The sequence below is a fragment of the Homalodisca vitripennis genome, chromosome 1 (genome assembly GCF_021130785.1).
Source record: "Homalodisca vitripennis isolate AUS2020 chromosome 1, UT_GWSS_2.1, whole genome shotgun sequence".
Taxonomy (NCBI): Eukaryota; Metazoa; Arthropoda; class Insecta; order Hemiptera; family Cicadellidae; genus Homalodisca; species Homalodisca vitripennis.
This window is the reverse complement of record NC_060207.1, coordinates 93,586,805-93,607,003: the sequence shown is the minus strand read 5'-3', so window position 1 is coordinate 93,607,003 and position 20,199 is coordinate 93,586,805. Positions and strand designations below refer to the sequence as shown.

The 20,199-nt window shown below is 34.0% G+C and overlaps 1 protein-coding gene across 2 annotated transcripts in view; it reads left to right on the top strand.

Moving 5' to 3' along the window:
- Window positions 1-20,199, top strand: part of LOC124366733 (elongation of very long chain fatty acids protein 4-like) — a 61,051-nt gene that overhangs the window by 8,208 nt on the left and 32,644 nt on the right. The window contains exons 1-5 of one of the 2 annotated variants that reach the window (XM_046823337.1): window positions 9,536-9,911; window positions 10,505-10,698; window positions 12,770-12,820; window positions 13,373-13,429; window positions 14,414-14,519. In XM_046823337.1, the coding sequence (XP_046679293.1) occupies window positions 9,836-9,911; window positions 10,505-10,698; window positions 12,770-12,820; window positions 13,373-13,429; window positions 14,414-14,519 (484 nt within the window). In that variant the 5' untranslated portion in view covers window positions 9,536-9,835. Of the gene's footprint in view, window positions 1-9,535; window positions 9,912-10,504; window positions 10,699-12,769; window positions 12,821-13,372; window positions 13,430-14,413; window positions 14,520-20,199 lie in introns of those variants that run through there. The other variant, XM_046823344.1, reaches the window with a different exon arrangement.

The window sequence follows — 20,199 nt, the reverse complement described above, 5'->3', positions numbered from 1 at the left end:
TACATCCACATTTTTTTCTCTCTAAAAGTTACAAATACCTTTCTAATAGTTGACTTTTAACTCCTCTCAAAAAAGCCTTAGGGTTTTCTGCACTTTTAGTTTCAATATCAACAGCATTTAATAATCTGACTGACTGCACATGAAAAGATTTACTATATATCACGGTTCTGTGAATTGGAAACTGCAAGGTTTCACTACCAAAACGTGTCTCTCTAAGGTGTACATTGTTCATAAACGTATACTTTTCATACAAATATTGAGGTTCTTTATATGTCAAGGCCTTAAAAGCCAAAGCGAGAATATTATACTCAATTCGTTCTTTAACCTTTAACCAACCTAAATCTCTAAAATACTGAGTAACATGATCGTCCAACCGTAAATTGAAAATAAATCTAATACACGCATTCTGTGCCCTTTGTAACTTTGCTATCAACTCACTATTCAAATCACAGAAGGCTACACTAGCATAGTCAAACAACGGTTTGAACAAGAGTTGATATCAATAATTTCTTAATATTCACTGAAGGACTAAAGCACAATCCTCTAAATTGATGCAAACACTGAAATACTCGCTTATGTATGTAGTTAACTTGCTCTGTCCAAGATAAAGTGTTATCAATTCTTAAACCTAAATTCTGAACCATACTTTGATACTCTAACACATTACCATCTATAATTACAGGTTCCACTAAATTAAAATCTACTGTATTTAACAACCTTCTACTTCCTAAGATAATTGGTTTGCATTTACTGATGTTTAAACTCAATCCATGATTGTGGCACCATTTAAAAAGTGTATCTAAATCTGCATTTATATAGTTAATTGAGTTATTTAAATCTTTTACATTAGTATGGATATATAATTGCAGATCATCCGCGTACAACATGGATTTACTAAAAACAAGTGACTCACAAATTCTATTTATATACAAGCTAAACAACAAAGCAGACAAAGTCGATCCCTGTGGTACTCCTAACGGATTGTGCTTCCAATCCGACAATAATCCACTACCTGCTTTCACTCTTTGCATTCTATCCGTTAAATAAGAATTAAACCACATAATAGCACTTTCACTAAAACTATAAGATTTAAGAATAGACAGTAATAGCCTATGTTGAACACAATCAAAAGCACGTGTGAAATCTAGCAGTACCATTACAGTTAATTGGCGAGTGTCTATTGCACGCCTCACATCATCAGTTATACGAACTAGAGCCGTTTGTGTACTGAAGTTAGTCCTATACCCTGATTGATACTTATATAAAATATTATTATTACTAACAAAGTTACATATTTGTTGATAGGCTATTTTATCAGTTACTTTACCCAAAACACATAAAATATTTATCGCTCTATAGTGTTTGCACTCACTCGGGTTCGCAACTTTAGGGAGTGGTAATATCAAGGCCTTTTTCCATTGTTTAGGGTAAACACTATTTAACAGAGAAAAATTAACAATGTGACACAAAACACACTTTATATCATCAAAAATCAATAATAAAAACTTTAAATGAATTCCATCATCTCCCACTGCGTTAGACGAAATTTGTAAAATAACCTTATAAATTAAGTCACAGTTTACTTCCTTAAAACTAAAACTAAAACGATCATTAAATCTATTAACAAAAGCTAAATTTTCATAATACTCATATAATTCCTCATTAATATTATTATTAACACCACAGAAGAAAGAATTCAAGTCATTTAGAGGAACAACAGGATCAGAACGTTTTTTTGACTCTTTTCCCACTCCTTGATCTTTAACTACCTTCCACAGTGCTTTGTTAGACAAATCAGAGTTGAAATGTCTTTCAAAATATCTATTTCTTGAATCCCTGACTAATCTTTTTATTTTATTACGTAAACTTTTATATCTAACAAATAAATCATGGTCTCTTATTCTAATATAACGTTTATACAATCTATCTCTTTGTTTCATTAGTTCTTTAATTTCGCCGTCAACCCATGGGCATGGGTTTTTCTTTGTATAAATTTGCCTCTCAGTAACATTATTATTAAACAACTCTAACAATTTACTACACATTATATCCACCTTATCATCAATATTATCTCTATTATATACATCTTCCCAGCTAACAGAAGTACATTCGGTTTTGAGTTTAATTCTATCAACATGTTTAAAATCTCTAATAGTAATATATTCCTTATTCTTTCTTAATCTTAACCTTAAATCTAATTCTAAGTAAATCAAGTCATGATATGAAATTCCGGACACTGAGACTTGCCCATAACTTCTAACTCTAATAATATCCTTACATATAATTAAATCCAAGAGAGTGTCAGAATTAGGCAAGTGATAGGTTGGCTCCAATGGTAATAGACTTAAACCCAAATTATTAATGATATTTAAAAATTCTGTTTTATCATGAAACACTCTATTAGCACTTAAATCTATATTAAAGTCTCCTAAAATAACAACATTACTATACACGGGCAAGAGGTTAGATAGAACATTAAAGAACTCAACAATATGGCCCGCTTTCGGCGGTCTATAAACTATACACAAAAGCAATTTCCAGCCAGAACAAACTTCTAATATTAAAAATTCCGGTTTCTTACAGTATAAAGGAGGCGACTTTGCTAGGACTGAAAACTTTAGGCCTAACTTTAAATACACCGCTACATACACCGCCACCTTCCTTACCCTCTCTATCATGCCTAATCAGTGAATAGTCACTCAACTGAAAAGGAAGTGAAGAAATTTCAGGCTTCAAAAAAGTTTCCGTTACTGCAATAACATCACAGGAATTTTCCTGAAATATTCTTATAAAACTCTCTCTATGGACTTTTATATTTTCAACATTTACATGAGCAATTTTCATAAACTTATTAGAGCTCCTTTCAATATTGTTATGTCTTTCCAATCTGCCAGATTCATTATTTGCTAACATTTAATAATATACAAAAAAAAAGATACAATACCCAAAACCCCTTGAAAGGTTAAACATTATATCAACATTTTCCATTTGAAAGTATACGAACAGCAAACATTTTATAAACAAATACAATAATACAATTACATAACGAATAAAAAACACACAAAGACAGATAACTCTCACATCGCTGAAACACAAATTTCACAGTAGTCTGTCGAGATCTTCATGATTGTTTATCAGCACTGCACGATCTCCCTGGTTCTTTCTCATGAAGATGCGCCCCTCGTCGACCCATATGTAGGTGTACTGCTTGTCTCGGCGCAGCTTGCGGGCATCGTTCAGAAGTTTACGTTTTTCCATAGTCAGGCTGTAGTTGACATATATGACTGAAGCTTCTCCACCCATAAAACCAAGGTCCCTTGAATTTAGGTTCCTTTTCTCCCTTCTTTTCAACATAAACTGCTTCATATCTCGTTTCCGGACAAACTTGACAAATATCCCACCTGGCTTCGTTTCATCGTTTCTTGACGTTTTATATCTATAACAATTATCAATTTGATTAGCATCAAAATCAAATCCTATCTTCTCTGCAACCTTTCCGATAATCTCCAGAACATTTTCATTTTTCTCTGATGGCACTCCGTGAATCTCTAAAACTTTCTCTCGACTAGTTTGTTCAAGTTCATTCAACTTAGTAGTCAATTCTCTCACTGTCTTGCGCAAATTAACATTTTCCTGTGATATACCAGAGAGAGAGAGAGAGAGGAGAGAGAGAGAGAGAGAGAGAGAGAGAGAGAGGAGAGAGAGAGAGAGAGAGAGAGAGAGAGAGAGAGAGGAGAGAGAGAGAGAGAGAGAGAGAGGAGAGAGAGAGAGAGAGAGAGAGAGAGGAGAGAGAGAGAGAGAGAGAGAGAGAGAGAGAGAGAGAGATGAGAGAGAGAGAGAGAGAGAGAGAGGAGAGAGAGAGAGAAGAGAGAGAGAGAGAGAGAGAGAGAGAGAGAGAGAGAGAGAGAGAGAGAGAGAGAGAGAGAGAGAGAGAGAGAGAGAGAGAGAGAGAGAGAGAGAGAGAGAGAGAGAGAGAGAGGAGAGAGAGAGAGAGAGAGAGAGAGAGAGAGAGAGAGGAGAGAGAGAGAGAGAGAGAGAGAGAGAGAGAGAGAGAGAGAGAGAGAGAGAGAGATCTTTATTGACAATCTTCAAGATTGAAATGGCGTCAAACAAAACTTTTTTTCAAACTGATAAAAAGACATACAGTTTTACAGTTAAAAAATTAAAAAAAAGTTCACAGTTAGGAGTTACGGTTGTGCCAGTCCAGGTACTCTTCCACACTGTAGAAGGGGTTGTTCAGGAGCCAATGGTGTAGCACCGCCTTCAGCTTCTCAGGGTTGGACATCTTAATATTCTCTGGCAGATGGTTAAACAGTTTGGCGCCAATGTAAGAGGGCTTGCCTTCAAATCTTCTGCTGTGATGCGTTGGTAGGTTGAAGTCACGGGCACGACGAGTGTAGTGTTGGTGGAGGTCTTCATTTCTTGGTGGACTGATTCTGCAGGCTGTTGTAGAATGTAGGCATTTATTACAGTAAGAATTTCCCACTCAACAAACGCCCGCCTGCAACTCACCCTCCACCCCAAGTCAGCCATCACACGCACAGCCTTTTTCTGCAGCACTAAAACCCGCTGCAAATTGCGTTGTGTTGTGGCACCCCAGAGCACTATGCCATACTTTATGTGGCTGTCCAGAAGAGCCGAGTAGGCAGTTTTAACCGCCTCTGTTGTGCTGACAGCTTTAATGCGTCTCAGGGCATAAATACTACTGCTCAGCTTCCTGCAGAGGACCTCGACGTGCTCATCCCACTTAAGATTGACATCCAGTGTAATCCCTAAATGTTTAATGGCTTGAACAGAATCGATGTTAGGGATTCCAGCAACTTCTTCTTTATTCTTGCCCATTATGAGCTGTCTGGTTTTACCTTCATTGAACACTAGATCATTTCCAGAACAGTATTCGACGGCAAGCTCGAGGGATATGAATGACCTCAATTCTAGCTCTTCGACATTTCTGTTGGCTGCCACCAATACCGTGTCATCGGCATACATGATCGTTTTGGCAAAGTTCTCTATGTGCGCCGGAAGGTCTAAGGTGAAAAGTATGAAGATGACCGGGCCAAGGACGGATCCCTGAGGCACGCCCCTGGTCACTGGGAGTAAAGATGATCTGACAGCCGTAAGTGTTCCATTGATCTTCTGCCTCAGTTCAACGAGTTGGTCCCGACCCCGCAGGTAACTTTCAAACCAGGACAAAGCCACGTTTTTAAATCCAAGGTTTACAGTTTGCGCAGAATGAGATCGTGACTGAGACAATAAAAGGCTTTACTTAAGTAAAGGTAGATGCTGACAATATCATCACCATCCTCAAGGTGTTCAAGGATGCTCTCCACCAACTCAACCAGAGCTGTCATCGTTGACCTCTTCTTACGAAAGCCGTGTTGGTTCTCTAAGTCGATGTTGTTTTTCTTCAGGTGATCTTCAATCCTGGCCACAGCGACCTTCTCGATGATCTTGGAAAAGGTAGACACCAGGGAGATTGGTCTGAAACTCCCAAGCTCGTGCCTGTTTCCTTTCTTGTGCAAAGGAATTACTTTGGCGGTTTTCAGTCTACTGGGAAAGCGACCACCGACAAGGCTGAGGTTTATTATGTGAAACAAAGGCACCATCAGTTCGTGTAGACAGGTTTTGACGATCTTAGAAGAGTACTCGTCAAGTCCTGATGAGGTCTTGCTCTTCATTGCACCGACGATCCTCCGAAGTTCACTCTCGGTCGTTGGTTCCAGCTCTGTCATTGGGAAAGCAATGGTGGGCATGCTAGGTCTGACAGTTCCTGACTTGTCCTGTTGACTGCTCTTCAAGGTTTCTTCAGCAATTGATGTGAAGTAGATATTAAATACGTTGGCGAGCTCAGCTGGATTATCTATCCTTGTGCCATTCTGAAGCATCACGTAATCAGTAACCATGGGATCATGGCTCCTGGACCACCTTTCACTATTTATGACCCTCCAGACTGCCTTAGATTTGCAGCTAGATTGGGAAATATAGTTGGATGTTGTCTCTTGCCTCAATGATCTCAGTTTTAGATCGTAAGTCTTCTTCAAATTATTAGCAGTCCACTTGTCTTCATTGCTTCCTGTTAGGACATAAATATCAAGGGCCCGAAGGAAAGAATCTCTCAGTTTAGCAGCTTCCTCGTCGAAAACATGTTTAATAGGGTTGAGTCGCTTAGACCGGAAGCATTAAGAGTTAACGTGATGATTGACAAAAAGCTATTAAAAGCCTCATCAACGTCTTCGCTTGTTAGGACGGCCCTCTAATCCTGGTTCGCAAGTAGAGTCTTCAGATTTGTTAAGTTATTGGAGTTGATGGTTCGGCATACTGTTGGAACTTGTTGTTCAGTCCTAACCATTGTTAGCCCTAACTCACATATTTGACCACTGTGGTCTGAAATACCTTCGTTTACGACCCGGACCTTGACGATGTCGCTGAGATCTTGGGTGACACAGCACATGTTTATGGAGGAAGACGAGACACTGGTTATCCTGGTTGGTGGGAGGAGTAGTCTGTGAATGTTGAAGGTCGCTAGTACATCTTCAAGTTCCTTCTTTTCTGTCGATGGGTCCAGACAATCTATGTTAAAATCCCCGATGATTACAATGGAAACATTTGGGGAGGTCCAGAGCTTCAAGGTATTTTCCAGCGTTTGAAGAGCAAGGGTTATCGATGCTTTATTCTTTCGTGGTGGCCGATAAACCCCAAGGATATAAACGAATCTGCTCTTACTTAGGCTGATGGTTACAGCAGAGACTTCCACTATCAAGGGGATGCTGTGGTGTTCAATTTCTAGTGAATTTATTTCATTTTCATTATTTACATGTTTGAAAATCGCTACTCCACCTTTGTTAATGTTTTGCCTACAGAAAGCTGATACAAGGTTATACTCCTCCAGTTGAGTGTTCTTCATAGTTTCCTCATCCTGACCATGCTCAGTGACAACTATTATATCAGGTGAAAACGATGCAAGTAGGTGGTTGAGTCTTTCTATCTTGTTGCTGATTCTGTCTGTATTTTGGTGAAAGATGATAAGATTTGATGCGTCTTTCTTTCCGAGCTCACGAAGTGCCTGCCTCGTTTGGCTCGCTGTTTCCACTTCTCTTTGATGGTCAGAGCCTCCCCCAAAAAAGAAGTTTTCAACATTGACTCTTCTCTAGGTATTGGTGCCGACACGTTTTCATGGAATTCCTCAACAATGTCGGAGGTAGATCTTTCCGTTACATGACTGTTTAACAATTCTGAACGTTTCTTCCCGTTTTCTTCTACAGCTTTGGATGTTTTCTGCATGCGTAAGAACTCTTCTAAGTTGTTGTTGAAGAAACCTCAAAGGTTTCGCCTTCTTTAAGAAGTTTAGCCGTGCAAGGAGGTATCCTCTTGACACATTTTTTTTGTTTAACAATAAAATAAGGATCATCAGGAATCTGGGGAGCGGGTGACTTGGGCGCAGTCTCAAAATCAGTTTCCATAAGCGAACTTAGCTTTATTTCCATTAAAGATAACCTTTGGTCCATCATTTGTTGCCCATTTGACAATTCGGACAAGTCCTTCAAAACGTTGTTCAGCTTCTGTACATGATAATTGCTAACTCCTTGATCGTTCATTAGGGTTTCAGGGGTTTCGTCACACTTCCTTGTATTTTTTTCAAAGTTCTCGATTTTCCGTTTTAAGTGTAGTATTTCTACGTCCCTATCCTGAATGATCTTCATTGCCTGTTTATTTATCTTGGAGTAGTGGTCTGCCGTCATCCCCATGCACAATCTATGGTACCAAACACTACAGGGGCCGTCGCATAGAACTCCCTCGTCACTCTCCAAAACCATTCTATCACATAGTGGGCATATGGTTATTTCTTTTTTCTTTGCTTTAGATCTTAAATCCATGCTGAATAGCTTGTAAGTTGTAATTTCTAAGTCCCGCTTTAATTAATCCTCTTTAAGTTTTATATAGTAATATCAAATAGTCGTGTAGACGATATCATAAAGGCTGTGGCTTTTTTCGGGCAGAGCTTCACTCTTTGTCTGTCTTGACTTGTTATTGACGTAAGGAAGGAACGGAACGACAGAGTTGGGATGGAGCGTAGAAACAGGATATGGACTTTCTGCTTTGTTCGAGGTTATGTTTATGTTGAGTAGGTGATGACAACTGAAATCTGCAGGCTAGGGTCAGGGCCGCATTTACAAATTCGGCGCCCCTAGGCCTACAGACCAAAGAGCGCCCCCCCCCCCAGAGGACTCTGATTAGAAATCCAGTAAATTTCTTAATTACGTAATTTTGATAAACGATAATTACAAGAGTATATATATATAAAATTTTGCGCCCTAGGCCTGGGCCTAGTGGGCCTATAGGGAAATGCGGCACTGGCTAGGGTTGATGTTAAGTGACGATTTTGAAGTGGGCCGTCATAGGATTTTCCACATTGATTGACACATATTTACTTACAGATCACGGGGCTCAAAACAATTATTCTCGACCGAAAAAACAACGATCTTGCAAGTAAACTGTTGAAACATCCAGCCTGACAGACCAGCGCACAACCGTCCGTTCCCTTATAGCCGTATAATAATTTTAATACGACTATAGTATAAACAATCACAGGAATTCATGAAAACTCCATTTAATGCTGCTGTTTGACTGGAATGATTTTCAATTAGCTTTTGTTGTCCAGAATAAAATTCAAAGCTTGAAAAGAAAGCTGATAGAAACCGAAAACCCCACAGTGCTGTCAGTATTGGCACCTAGGGTTGTTGCAATATGAGGCTAGTTCCGATATTTGTTATCGATATCGATATCAAGCTTGGATATCGATACACCGATATTATTGAATCCAAATATCGATATCCTTAATATCGACCGATATCGATAAATAAGGAAAGGGGAACGATTAAATTGGTGTATACAACCTTTGATTGTATGAGAGTGTGTAACTAGTATAATCAAAGATACAACTTACGAGTTCATTTCCAAAATAATGTTTTAATACAAGTACAACTTAATACATTAAAAAATACCATTATTTATAGATAAAAAAAGAAATTCCTTAAATAATTCAATTTAACATTTTCTAACTAAGAATCATTTGAAGCACAATTATTAAAAAACAATTTCCAAAATATAAATAAAAATTAGAATTTTAAATTTCAATATAAATCTATAAGAATCTAAACTGGGTTTTAAGAACAACACTTTCATTTTAAAAAGCAACTATATTATATATGCTTAACTGAACCAAGCATCGTCTGGTTACTTTTTACTTAATCTGCAAAGTTAATTTCTTTGCTGGCGTTGCATTTAACAACTGAACAAAGCAAGTTGTTTGAGTTTTGCTTTCGTAAAACGAATGAAGCCAAAATAATAAATAATTACAACTTTTCATTCAGTATGATATCAAAACCCCGATATTTGTATATTTCTTCCGATATCACGATAATATCGGATAACTTATATCGATATCAATATAGGATATATCGAAACGATAATATCGATATATATTGCTATCGATAATATCGCAACATCCCTATTGGCACCTCACCAGCGGCATCGCCCCGCCCCGATGGATGATTGTGAAACTCATCTCTACTGATAAAACTAACTTGATGAATTCTAAAAAAGAAGTAGTCCAAGGTCAAAGTACAGAAGACAGGCATATTGATCACTTTATAGATATAATATTGTGCAGTGTTAATGTCTAATGTTGTAGAGCAAAGTAAAATTTAATAGATAGGACTACTAGCAATATAGGCATTAATTTGAATAGCATTGTGGCTGGTCCTTTTTACTACCTAAATTGATTTGGTTAGAGTGACTATAATGTTAAAAATCTCCCTTTTTGAACAAATTGAGAATGATCGCATTTTGCAATGCTAATAGAATAGACATGATATTTTTCCCAGAAAACCAACGAAGCATAATTGGTGGAGGTAAATCTTCTTAATTGTTCATTTTCTTGCTAATAAAACATAAAAAATTAACAATAAACGAACTTCGATGATTGTTTAACATTTATTATTGGCGATCTTTAAGATTTGGACATTTTCTATTGTTGTATTTTACAAAAATAGACAATGTTCTTAAGAATGCATGTTAATATTTAGTGGTTATATGTAAAGAGATGTAGAGGTAGAGAAGAGTGACTTAACTGTCCATCTTGTATAAGAAAAAGCCTTGTTTTAATTTGTCTAACAAGAATAGGCTATTTTTTATAAATCTTGATGGAATGTTATTTTTATAAAATTTTTAAAGTTTGCCTTCTTTCAGAGCCCCTCCTCTTATGTATTTCCAATACATGCAAACATGTTTCAATAAGTTGCAAAACATGATTTTAATCCAGCCAGTGTAGTCCTGAGTTTCTGTATATTGACATACAATACACAGACTGTCCAGATCTCCTTGGCTCCTTCTAAATATTCTGTTCTACCACTGGTTCGCGCTGGCACTCATAGAAATCTGAGATGAAAGAGAATCCTCCAACTGCCACTTAAAGAGAAGTGATCATTTGCTAAACATGTTTTAGATCCAGCCAATGTGGACTCATGGTTCCTTATGTCGCGTCCATGGCCTGTGCTGCTCATCATCCTGCTGTACCTTGGCTTTGTGCTCAGGTTAGGACCTGCACTCATGAAGAACCGCCGTCCTCTACAGATGCAGAACCTTCTGTTGGCCTACAACGGCTCTCTGGTGGTTTTCAGTGTCTGGTGGATAGTCAAGGTTAGCAAATATCACCACCATCAAGACATTTCTTTTAGTAACTATGATGATCGTATGGTAATGGGTTGCTGGAGTCACAAATGTCTATTTAGTGGTAAATTTGATGATCAGAAATTCCAATATTTAATTTATCTCCCATGTGTGGAAGTATTGTGATACAAAAATTAACATAATCATTTCTACTAGAGCTGATTGTTTTGGGACTTCTGGTAAAAAAATAGTTTTTGGAAAATCTCCATCCTGCACTAATTTATAAGAATATGAGTATGTTTTTTGAATCGATTTTGAGCAATTTTAACATGCAGATGTAGGTTAGATAGTATTGCCTGTATACATCTATATCAGTTTCTTTTAGAATATCTGCTTTGTTCTGAAGTAGCGTAATTTTTCTTAGTGACAAAACTATTTTTTTAATAAGTGACTTTTATTTTCAGTTGTTTCAAAAATTTATTTTATAAAAAATGTATTGATTTTTTTATTACATAATCATTACCACATGGGCTATAAAAGAATGAGTTACCATAAAATAATGAGGTTTTGTTTCAAACCGAACAAAATTATATTGTAATTTAAAGTAAATTAAGTACGAACGAAAGTTTAAATGAATATTTTTGAAAAATGATTTGGATAAAGTAAAATTTTGAAGGGAATGACCATAATATCAAAAACAGAATTTTGATAAAAAATATCTCAAAAACAACAAATAAATAACTGTTGTACACTATAATATTGGGCCAAGTTAGGTGCAACTCCTTGTTTTCAGACAAAATACTGGGATAACTTCATACTCCCCCTCTCACCATAACTTGTAGAGAATTATTATCTCTATTTATTTCTATCACCTCCCTAATCTGCTAAGACACTTACATCCCATCATTATATGCAACAACGTCCTTCCGCTCACACAAACACACCCTCACAAGTCCACATACCTTAATACTCTTGTACATTTATTCTTCAAAAGTAATCTTCACTTATTTATTTTTTATAATATTCATGATAAAAATACAGGATATTTAAAAAATATGGATAAAATTCAAGAAATTATTAGTCTAAGTGGAATTGATCACACATACATGTTTCTTCCACCATTATAAGTTGTAATCCTGATCATATATTTTTAATAACCTGCAGGACTTATTGTCATTATCTACTATGCTATCATGTCATATAATGAGCTAATTGCCTTACTTTCCTTAGTCACAAGTGTTGGTCTTCTTTGAGAATACCATTGAATCAGGTTTTACCTCTTCCAATATTATTCGTACAAACTTGTTTATGGAAGTAAGAAAGTCTTTCTGACTGAATAACTAAATTTTATGAATCTAGATTACTAATATTTCCAATAAGTATCCAAGTATTACAGTACCGGTATGCGAGCTGTGTTAATGAACTAACTAAAGCTATTCGAGAATTTTTCCTGGTTGTAAGGTTGGTTGAAAGTAACTAATGCAAATTTTATTACTCCTAAATCAACATGTATATTTTTGTTTGATGAAATGAACAATTTGATTAATAATTAAAGTATACTTTTGTCAGAGAATCTCATTATTTTCTACAAAAGTTTTAGGGAGCCCTAAGTAATGTGTTTTTGTGTTATTTGACCATGTCCTGAAATGTATAATCTTTTCCTCCTTTCCACAAGAATTAACGTCAGTTTTTCATACTTATATTTTAAAAGTTTTGCAAATTATACAACTAATTAAAAACCAACTAAACTGTATGCACTTTTAAATACTTTATTGACCCACTCTTTACACTATTATTTTTGTAAAAAAAAATATATATATATATATACAATAATATATTCTTGCTCTCCCAAGTTAATCACTTTTTCTGAATTTGAGAATATGTATAAACCAAAAGCAACACTTGTTTATATAATATGAAGCAAAACAGATTAATTAAAGAAATACTAATTTATTTGTTACATGTGAAGGAATAAACAAATTGTATAGACAATTGTTTTGCACTGAGGAACTGTTGTTTTTATTCATCTATATACACACTTTGTTTACATTTTATCATGTGTACTGTACCTGCTTTACCTAATTCATTTCACCTTTTTCAGGCTGTTTTTCAATTCCAAACAACAGTTGCTAGTGAAGAAGATACTATCTATGTAAGTGTTGTTGAAAAAATTTGTAATTCAACAAAATATGGCAAATCTGTCAGAATTTGATTTTTAATGATTGATGAATAATTTATAAAGCTATTTAGATTTCTACTTAAATTTGATTTATTTGCAACAAAATAGAAATTTGAAAAGTGTGCTAATTAATTATCATGACCTACAGATGTCCTGGAAATAGTTATTATATTATTTATCCTGGAGACAACCTAAAAATATTTCTAAAAAAACTCAGCATCTGAAATTGTAATAACTTGAAGCACATGAAAAATTATACTAATCCATTAAATGTTAAACATTTGCAACACAGTAACTCTACACCTGGCGTTAGATATAAAAACTGAGTTGTCAGAAATCTGAATGACCTTTAATAGAAAACTTTTAAGTTTTTCGTGAATTCTGTCCATCAGTATATAAGTTTATTGTTTAAGATGTAGAAAAAAAATATTCTTAAACACTATCTTGATTTAAAATTTATTATTAAAAAAATAATTACTTTACATTTTTTCCTGCCATAAATGTTAGTTTTCTCTTTCTGTACAGGTGAATTCCCTGATCTGGTACTACTTGATGTCAAAGTTTGTGGAGTTATTAGATACTGTAAGTACAATATATCACATACATTGTTATAATAAAAAGCTATAAGCTACTCATTACGAACATGTAGCTTTATAATCATTATGACAGTAAAGCAAGTGAGAATATGTCAGTACAACTATTTTTATCAACTAAACTAAGAAAATAACAATAAATGGATTCTGAACTGTCCAAATTATGAAAGATGATTTTAATAAAAAGTATAAATATTTACATTAGACTAAATTTACTTTACAGTTACTGTTTGAATATACTACATGAATTAGCAAAGATACACCTTGTGATCACAAAGACTTTCAAATATAATATTTACCTAAATGAGAATTCAGTTCAATACAAGCACAAGTACACTTCATTCTTTTTCACCAGTAGTTTAGTAATTCTACCAAAATAAATACAAAATACTTAGTGTAAGTGTGAATGTGTTTACTTTACAGTTACTGTTTGAATATACTACATGAATTAGCAAAGATACACCTTGTGATCACAAAGACTTTCAAATATAATATTTACCTAAAAGAGAATTCAGTTCAATACAAGCACAAGCACACTTCATTCTTTTTCACCAGTAGTTTGGTAATTCTACCAAAATAAATACAAAATACTTAGTGTAAGTGTGAGTGTGTTTACTTTACAGTTACTGTTTGAATATACTACATAAATTAGCAAAGATACACCTTGTGATCGCAAAGACTTTCAAATATAATATTTACCTAAAAGAGAATTCAGTTCAATACAAGCACAAGCACACTTCATTCTTTTTCACCAGTAGTTTGGTAATTCTACCAAAATAAATACAAAATACTTAGTGTAAGTGTGAGTGTGTTTACTTTACAGTTACTGTTTGAATATACTACATAAATTAGCAAAGATACACCTTGTGATCACAAAGACTTTCAAATATAATATTTACCTAAAAGAGAATTCAGTTCAAATTATACTAATTATATGTTAATAACGATTTGTTTGAATATTTTATTATTGCAGGTATTCTTTGTGCTGAGGAAAAAGCAGAACCAAATTTCTTTCCTGCATGTATACCATCATACAAATATGGCTTTCTTCACTTGGGCCTTCCTTAAATACATTAGAGGTATGTTATTTATTTTCAAGGTATACACAAAAAACTGTGCATTGTGCATGTCTTAAGTATTTATTATGATTTAAAAAAAATACAAATTAAACTGAGTATAGAGGCTTTTACCTTTGGAAGAACCCCAATAGAATATAGTCTGTCTTGCTTATTTTTGTTGCATAGGTACAGTAACCAAAATCGGCTGGTCTAATTTCTAAGGTGAGCTCAACCAAACAATAAACAATGGTTAGTACAGTTACTGGCACAGCGGACAAGATTGACCAATGACCATCTATTAAAGGAATACACTACTCTGGTATTTTAAATCTATACACATATTTTGTACACACATTGTATCAATATCTTCTTTCAATTGTATATCCTCAAAATGTAAAATAATTGCTATAAAACTTAAAGTATATAAAGATTCCACAGTTTTAATAAATATATATATATATATATATATTTACGGAAACGAGGCACTTGATGGTCCTGTGTTATACAGGGACCCATGCAGGTCCATCAAGCCCCCTATTTAAACCTACATATAACCGTATTATGAATTTGTTCTCAGCATACATTTATGTTTTATAACTTGCTTGACAAATGTATGCTAATATTTTTTAATATATAAAAACTTTTGTCCACATGCTGGTCCGCGTGTAATGAGCGGTCCATGTTGGTCCATTTTATACACCGTACAATTAAGCGGTACATGTTGGTCCGTGGGTCGTGTGGTTGGTGGTGGGAGAAAGAGGGGAAGGGACCTGCATCTGCCTTTTGATTGTAAATTATTGAAAGGACCTGGACTTGCCTTTCGTTTGTAAAACTCCAAGTTATAAAGCATTAATTTCACATATTTTATTTAATTTTAAGGTAATCAATAATATTACCGTAGGTGAATGTAACAGAATTTCTTGGATAATCATTAATATTAAAACATAAATTACTGTTGTATCTGATCTGTGGCCTCCTTATTGCGCACAGACATTTGTTGTATTTCATAATATTAAACATGTAATTCAATATAATGACGTTTTCTAAATCATACGCATTAAATAGATTTTCAGTTTAAATTATTTTCCCATTTATATTTATTAATGGATATGGTAATGCGCATGTTTTAATGTAAGGAAAATGTATCTATGCTGTGCATTTTTGTCATAATACTGTTTTTTAATTTGTTAATTAATGGGTCGCGTTCCTGTAGTAAATTTAACATAAAAGTTAATTGACAATGCCTGGTTAAAACACGGAGAATACTATGCTTCAAGCGTCTCAATTATTGCTGGGTAGTTGTGTGGTCAGCAAATCAGCGAAAGGGTTGCATTGAAATAGATAAAATGACAGTTTTATTTTGCCAGAACATCACAAATTTTATAGCACTCTTCAAAGTATTTTTTATTTTAAAATTTTTAACATCTACATCACATATATCACCTTAACACACTAAAAGAATGTAAACATTCTACATTAATAATATTTTAAAAGTAATACACCAATCATCAATGATGAACTTAAATCAAAGAATTGTTTCAAATTTAAACTAATGTTCGAATATGATCGGGGACCAGGAATGTATACACGTATAGGCCTACTAATTCCATACTAAATGCTGAATTAAATCTACCAATTTATACTATAAGATAACCAGCAACGTACGCGTATTTATCTCCTACAATTATAAGTACGGAATGAGATAAAAAATAAAAGTTGTACATTTTATAATAAACCTGCCATGCAAAATTAAATTATAGCTATGTGATATTGAAGGGAGCTGAATTCACTAAAAGCTAAAAAATAAACATTATACCAAGTTTATACAAATAAGGTCTTAACATTTCAATTTATTGTGGACAAAATCTTGAGCTGATCTTATAAAATATTATTAGTTCTCAGGCACTGCACTTAATTGTAAAGTTTTAAAATTTATTCCTTTTCCCAAAATGTTTTATAGAAATAAATGCGCACAAATGTTATTATTTTATTAAATTCGCCTATTTTTTTGGTCATTGGCACCTTTAACAATTTTAAGAATACAGAAGGCCAATGCGCAATACTGTTTCTTGTATTACCCCTTTTTATTGGCCCTTTAATTTGTAAATCTCGAATGTAACATGTGATGTTAGTCTTTCACTACTTTAGCTTATACTGATTATGATTGTATTTTATTTAACAATCATACAAGAATTTACTTCCTCAAGTTACATATTAAATGTTTGATTGCAAGAAACCACTGAGCACTAATTTAAAGTTACTGAATTTGGAAAGAAATATTTTGGTATTACACAAGCATATTCCCATATAGCATAATATAAAACCATAAAACGTAGCTAAGGTCTGTTCACACTCTACATTCACAGATGGTATAACTCTTCGTTATACTCTGCATTAAAAGATGGTATATAAAAGCAACATAGATCTTTTCACATTCTAATATTCTGTATTAAACATATCGGAGTTGGTTAATAATATACGAGGGTGGTCTGAAAAGTTTGCTTTCTGAACGTGAAGATGGAAGCTTCGTTAACAAAAGCTACTGAATTTCGTCTGTTGACAGTTACTCAAAAAAGTTGTAGCTACGAGTATTTTCGACGCGCTGTTTTTATGTAACATTCGAGTGAGTTTATGTGAGTGTTTTTGTGATATGGACACGATTATCGTTCTGCCATTAAATATTTGTGTTTGAAAGGCAATACGCCTTCTTAAATAAGAAATGAGTTGGATTCTGTGTATATAAACTCTGCACAATCATTTACCTCAGCGAAATTTTGGGCTGCTTCATTTAAAAATGGATCTTGAGAGACGATGAACGTTCGGGATGTCCAAAAACTGCAACTACCCATGAAATCATCGACAAAGTTAACCAAATGGTGCTAGATGACCACCGAATTAAAGCGAAAAAATATATCACAGGTTATATTTCTAAAGAACGTGTCTATCACATTTAAATCAACATTTAGGCATGAAAAAGCTGTCCGCACGTTTATTGTCGCGTTTGCTCACGTTAGATCAAAAAGATTTTAGGATGAACATTTCCAACGCTCTTCTCGTGCAGTTTAGGCGAAATAATCCAAATGTGCTGATTAATTACTGTAGATAAAACTTGACTACACCAATATACACCCGAAAGAAAAATACAAAAGGGGAACCGACTCAAAAAAAGAAAAAATGCTGCTTTTTTGGTTGGGAAAGAGATGATGACTGTTTATGCGGTATTAATAGAATTAATTTAATCGATTAGCTTCAAAAAGGAAAACCATTACAGGAGCATACTATCCATAATTACTTGACAAGGTAAAGGTAGAAAATTATTAAAGAAACGCCCACATTTGTATAAAAAGAATATAATGTTTCACCAAGGCTACGAACCTTCACGTCCCTTAGCGGTTATGATGGCGAAAATCCATGAATTACGGGTTTAACTGCATAACCATCCGTCTTACTCACCAGCTCCGATCCCAAGCGAATTCTTTTCGTTCCTTCATCTCAAAATTGCGCTCAGAGGACAAAGATGATCGTCTAATGAAGAGGCAATCACCTTCGTGAACAATTATTTTTCAGAAAAAAAATTCCGAGTACAATTTTTACGGGTTACAGAGATGGTATCGCTGATAGAAGTGTATAGAGTGACAAGGATACTATGTTGATTTTTTGTATTTCACAAATTATGTCATGTTTGTTAGGTCGGAAACTTTTCAGACCACTCTCGTAGATATAAAGCTTTATTAATGGCTTTTAAGACCTACCTATAAAATATTTGTCAAGTTGGTAAATTAGGACCAAAAAACGGATGGATATCAAAATTTTATTTTTGTACGTAATTTAGAATTTCATGAAAGGTCAAAGTATTTCATAAATAATTACTTATTTATAATTCAACATATCTTAAAAATGTCTATATTTAAATCAAATATAATTTAACAATTTTATTATGAATAAAATAAAAATATTCCCACAAGCCACTTTTCTAGCACGTACGGTAAAATGTATTATCCTTATTATCAATGATTTTTAGGCCTAGATATAACATGAAGGTATTAATAATATTATAAATGGAAAAGTGCTTATTTTTTGTTTGTTTTGCTTTTAACCCATTGTACTGCAATTTTACGTAGACATTCTTAGGGTTCCCTGGATGAATATATGCATATTCTTATTTCAAAAATCTCTTCGGGCTACGCCCTACTGGTCTATAAAATAGCTAAAAATCCCATTTTCCGTCTCTACAGTTACAAAAATTAGTTAATTAAAAGAGCCTCTTAAATGTCAATTGTTGTAAAATATTATAGGTGCGAATTTTGCACATAGATTATTTTATGATCATCATTATAAATTTCTTTGTGTTAGGGAACCGCCCCAAATAGAGAATGGCGTGAACCTACCAATAAAAAGCTTTAAAAATATATATATATTTTAATAAATTTCAACGTTTTTACACACCTAATACTTAAGCCGAATAAGGTTGCTTTACTCATATGTGCATTGCACTTGATTAGGGGGTCTAGCCAAATAAACTCTCTCCTCCCCAATTCTTTCACATTCATACATACGATAATAATACCTTGCTCAAGTCGTTGCAAAGAATGTTAATTATATTTTAGTATATTTTTAATGAAAACGAATTCAAGATGTTTCTATAGATTTAAACACGACACGACACAGTAATAACAGCTAAATATACTCTTATGGGATAAATATAGAAGAGGTTTCCAATGTTGCTTGATTTTGAAACTTCAACGGCTTAGTTTTTCGTATATAGTTGTGTTATGTATTATGTATATAGCTCTGTTATGTAAATGCGATGGATAAACACTCAGTAAATCGCGTTAAATCACTGCGTCCATCATAGAGTTTAGAATATTTGTTTGCACTAAGTCTGGTGCATAAATCTAAAAGCAAGGCGTTCTTAAAAGTGTGCCACGATGTTCTGTGTCTGATAGTACTTACGATCCCTAACCAAATATGTCCTATAAGGAACTGAGACCTATTTGATTGGATTTAAACCCTATCAACATTTAAACGCTACGGGACGCCAATGCACAATACTGTTTCTTATTTACCATTAAATGTTAAACATATACTGTAACTTTTGATGTTAACCTTTCACTTAACCCATTTCGTTTATAATTAACTGCATTTTGTCCAACGATCATACTTGCATTAATTCTCCAAATAACATATAAATGTTTCTGTCTTATTGCAAGAAATCACTAAATAGTAATTTAAAGTTACTAAACACGGGAGGAAGTAATTTCTCACTACATAATGAGTTACATCAAATCATAGATATATCCAAGTAGAATAATAAGAAGACTCTGTTCACACTCCACATTGTCATTTGTAAAACCGAGGTCTCGATATACTCTGCATTAACAGAAGGTTTAACAAAGGCAACACGTGTAATAGCTTTTCACATATTACCTCAATATAAGTCGTAAGAGAATAAGTTAATAATATAGGGATACAGCAATATTAAAGGATTTTTACGATTAATATATATTTAAATGAGAAAATTTTTGTGATGAAGTGTAAATTAAACGGCCGATGCCGATGATAAAAAGTGAATTTTGTACAGTACGTAGATAAATAGTAACTTCAGGACGTGACATTTCTTAATTAATTATTTGAGAAAATTAAATTTGTTAAGATTAAATATAGCTGTAAAATGTTTAACAAAATATTTAAATAGTTAAAA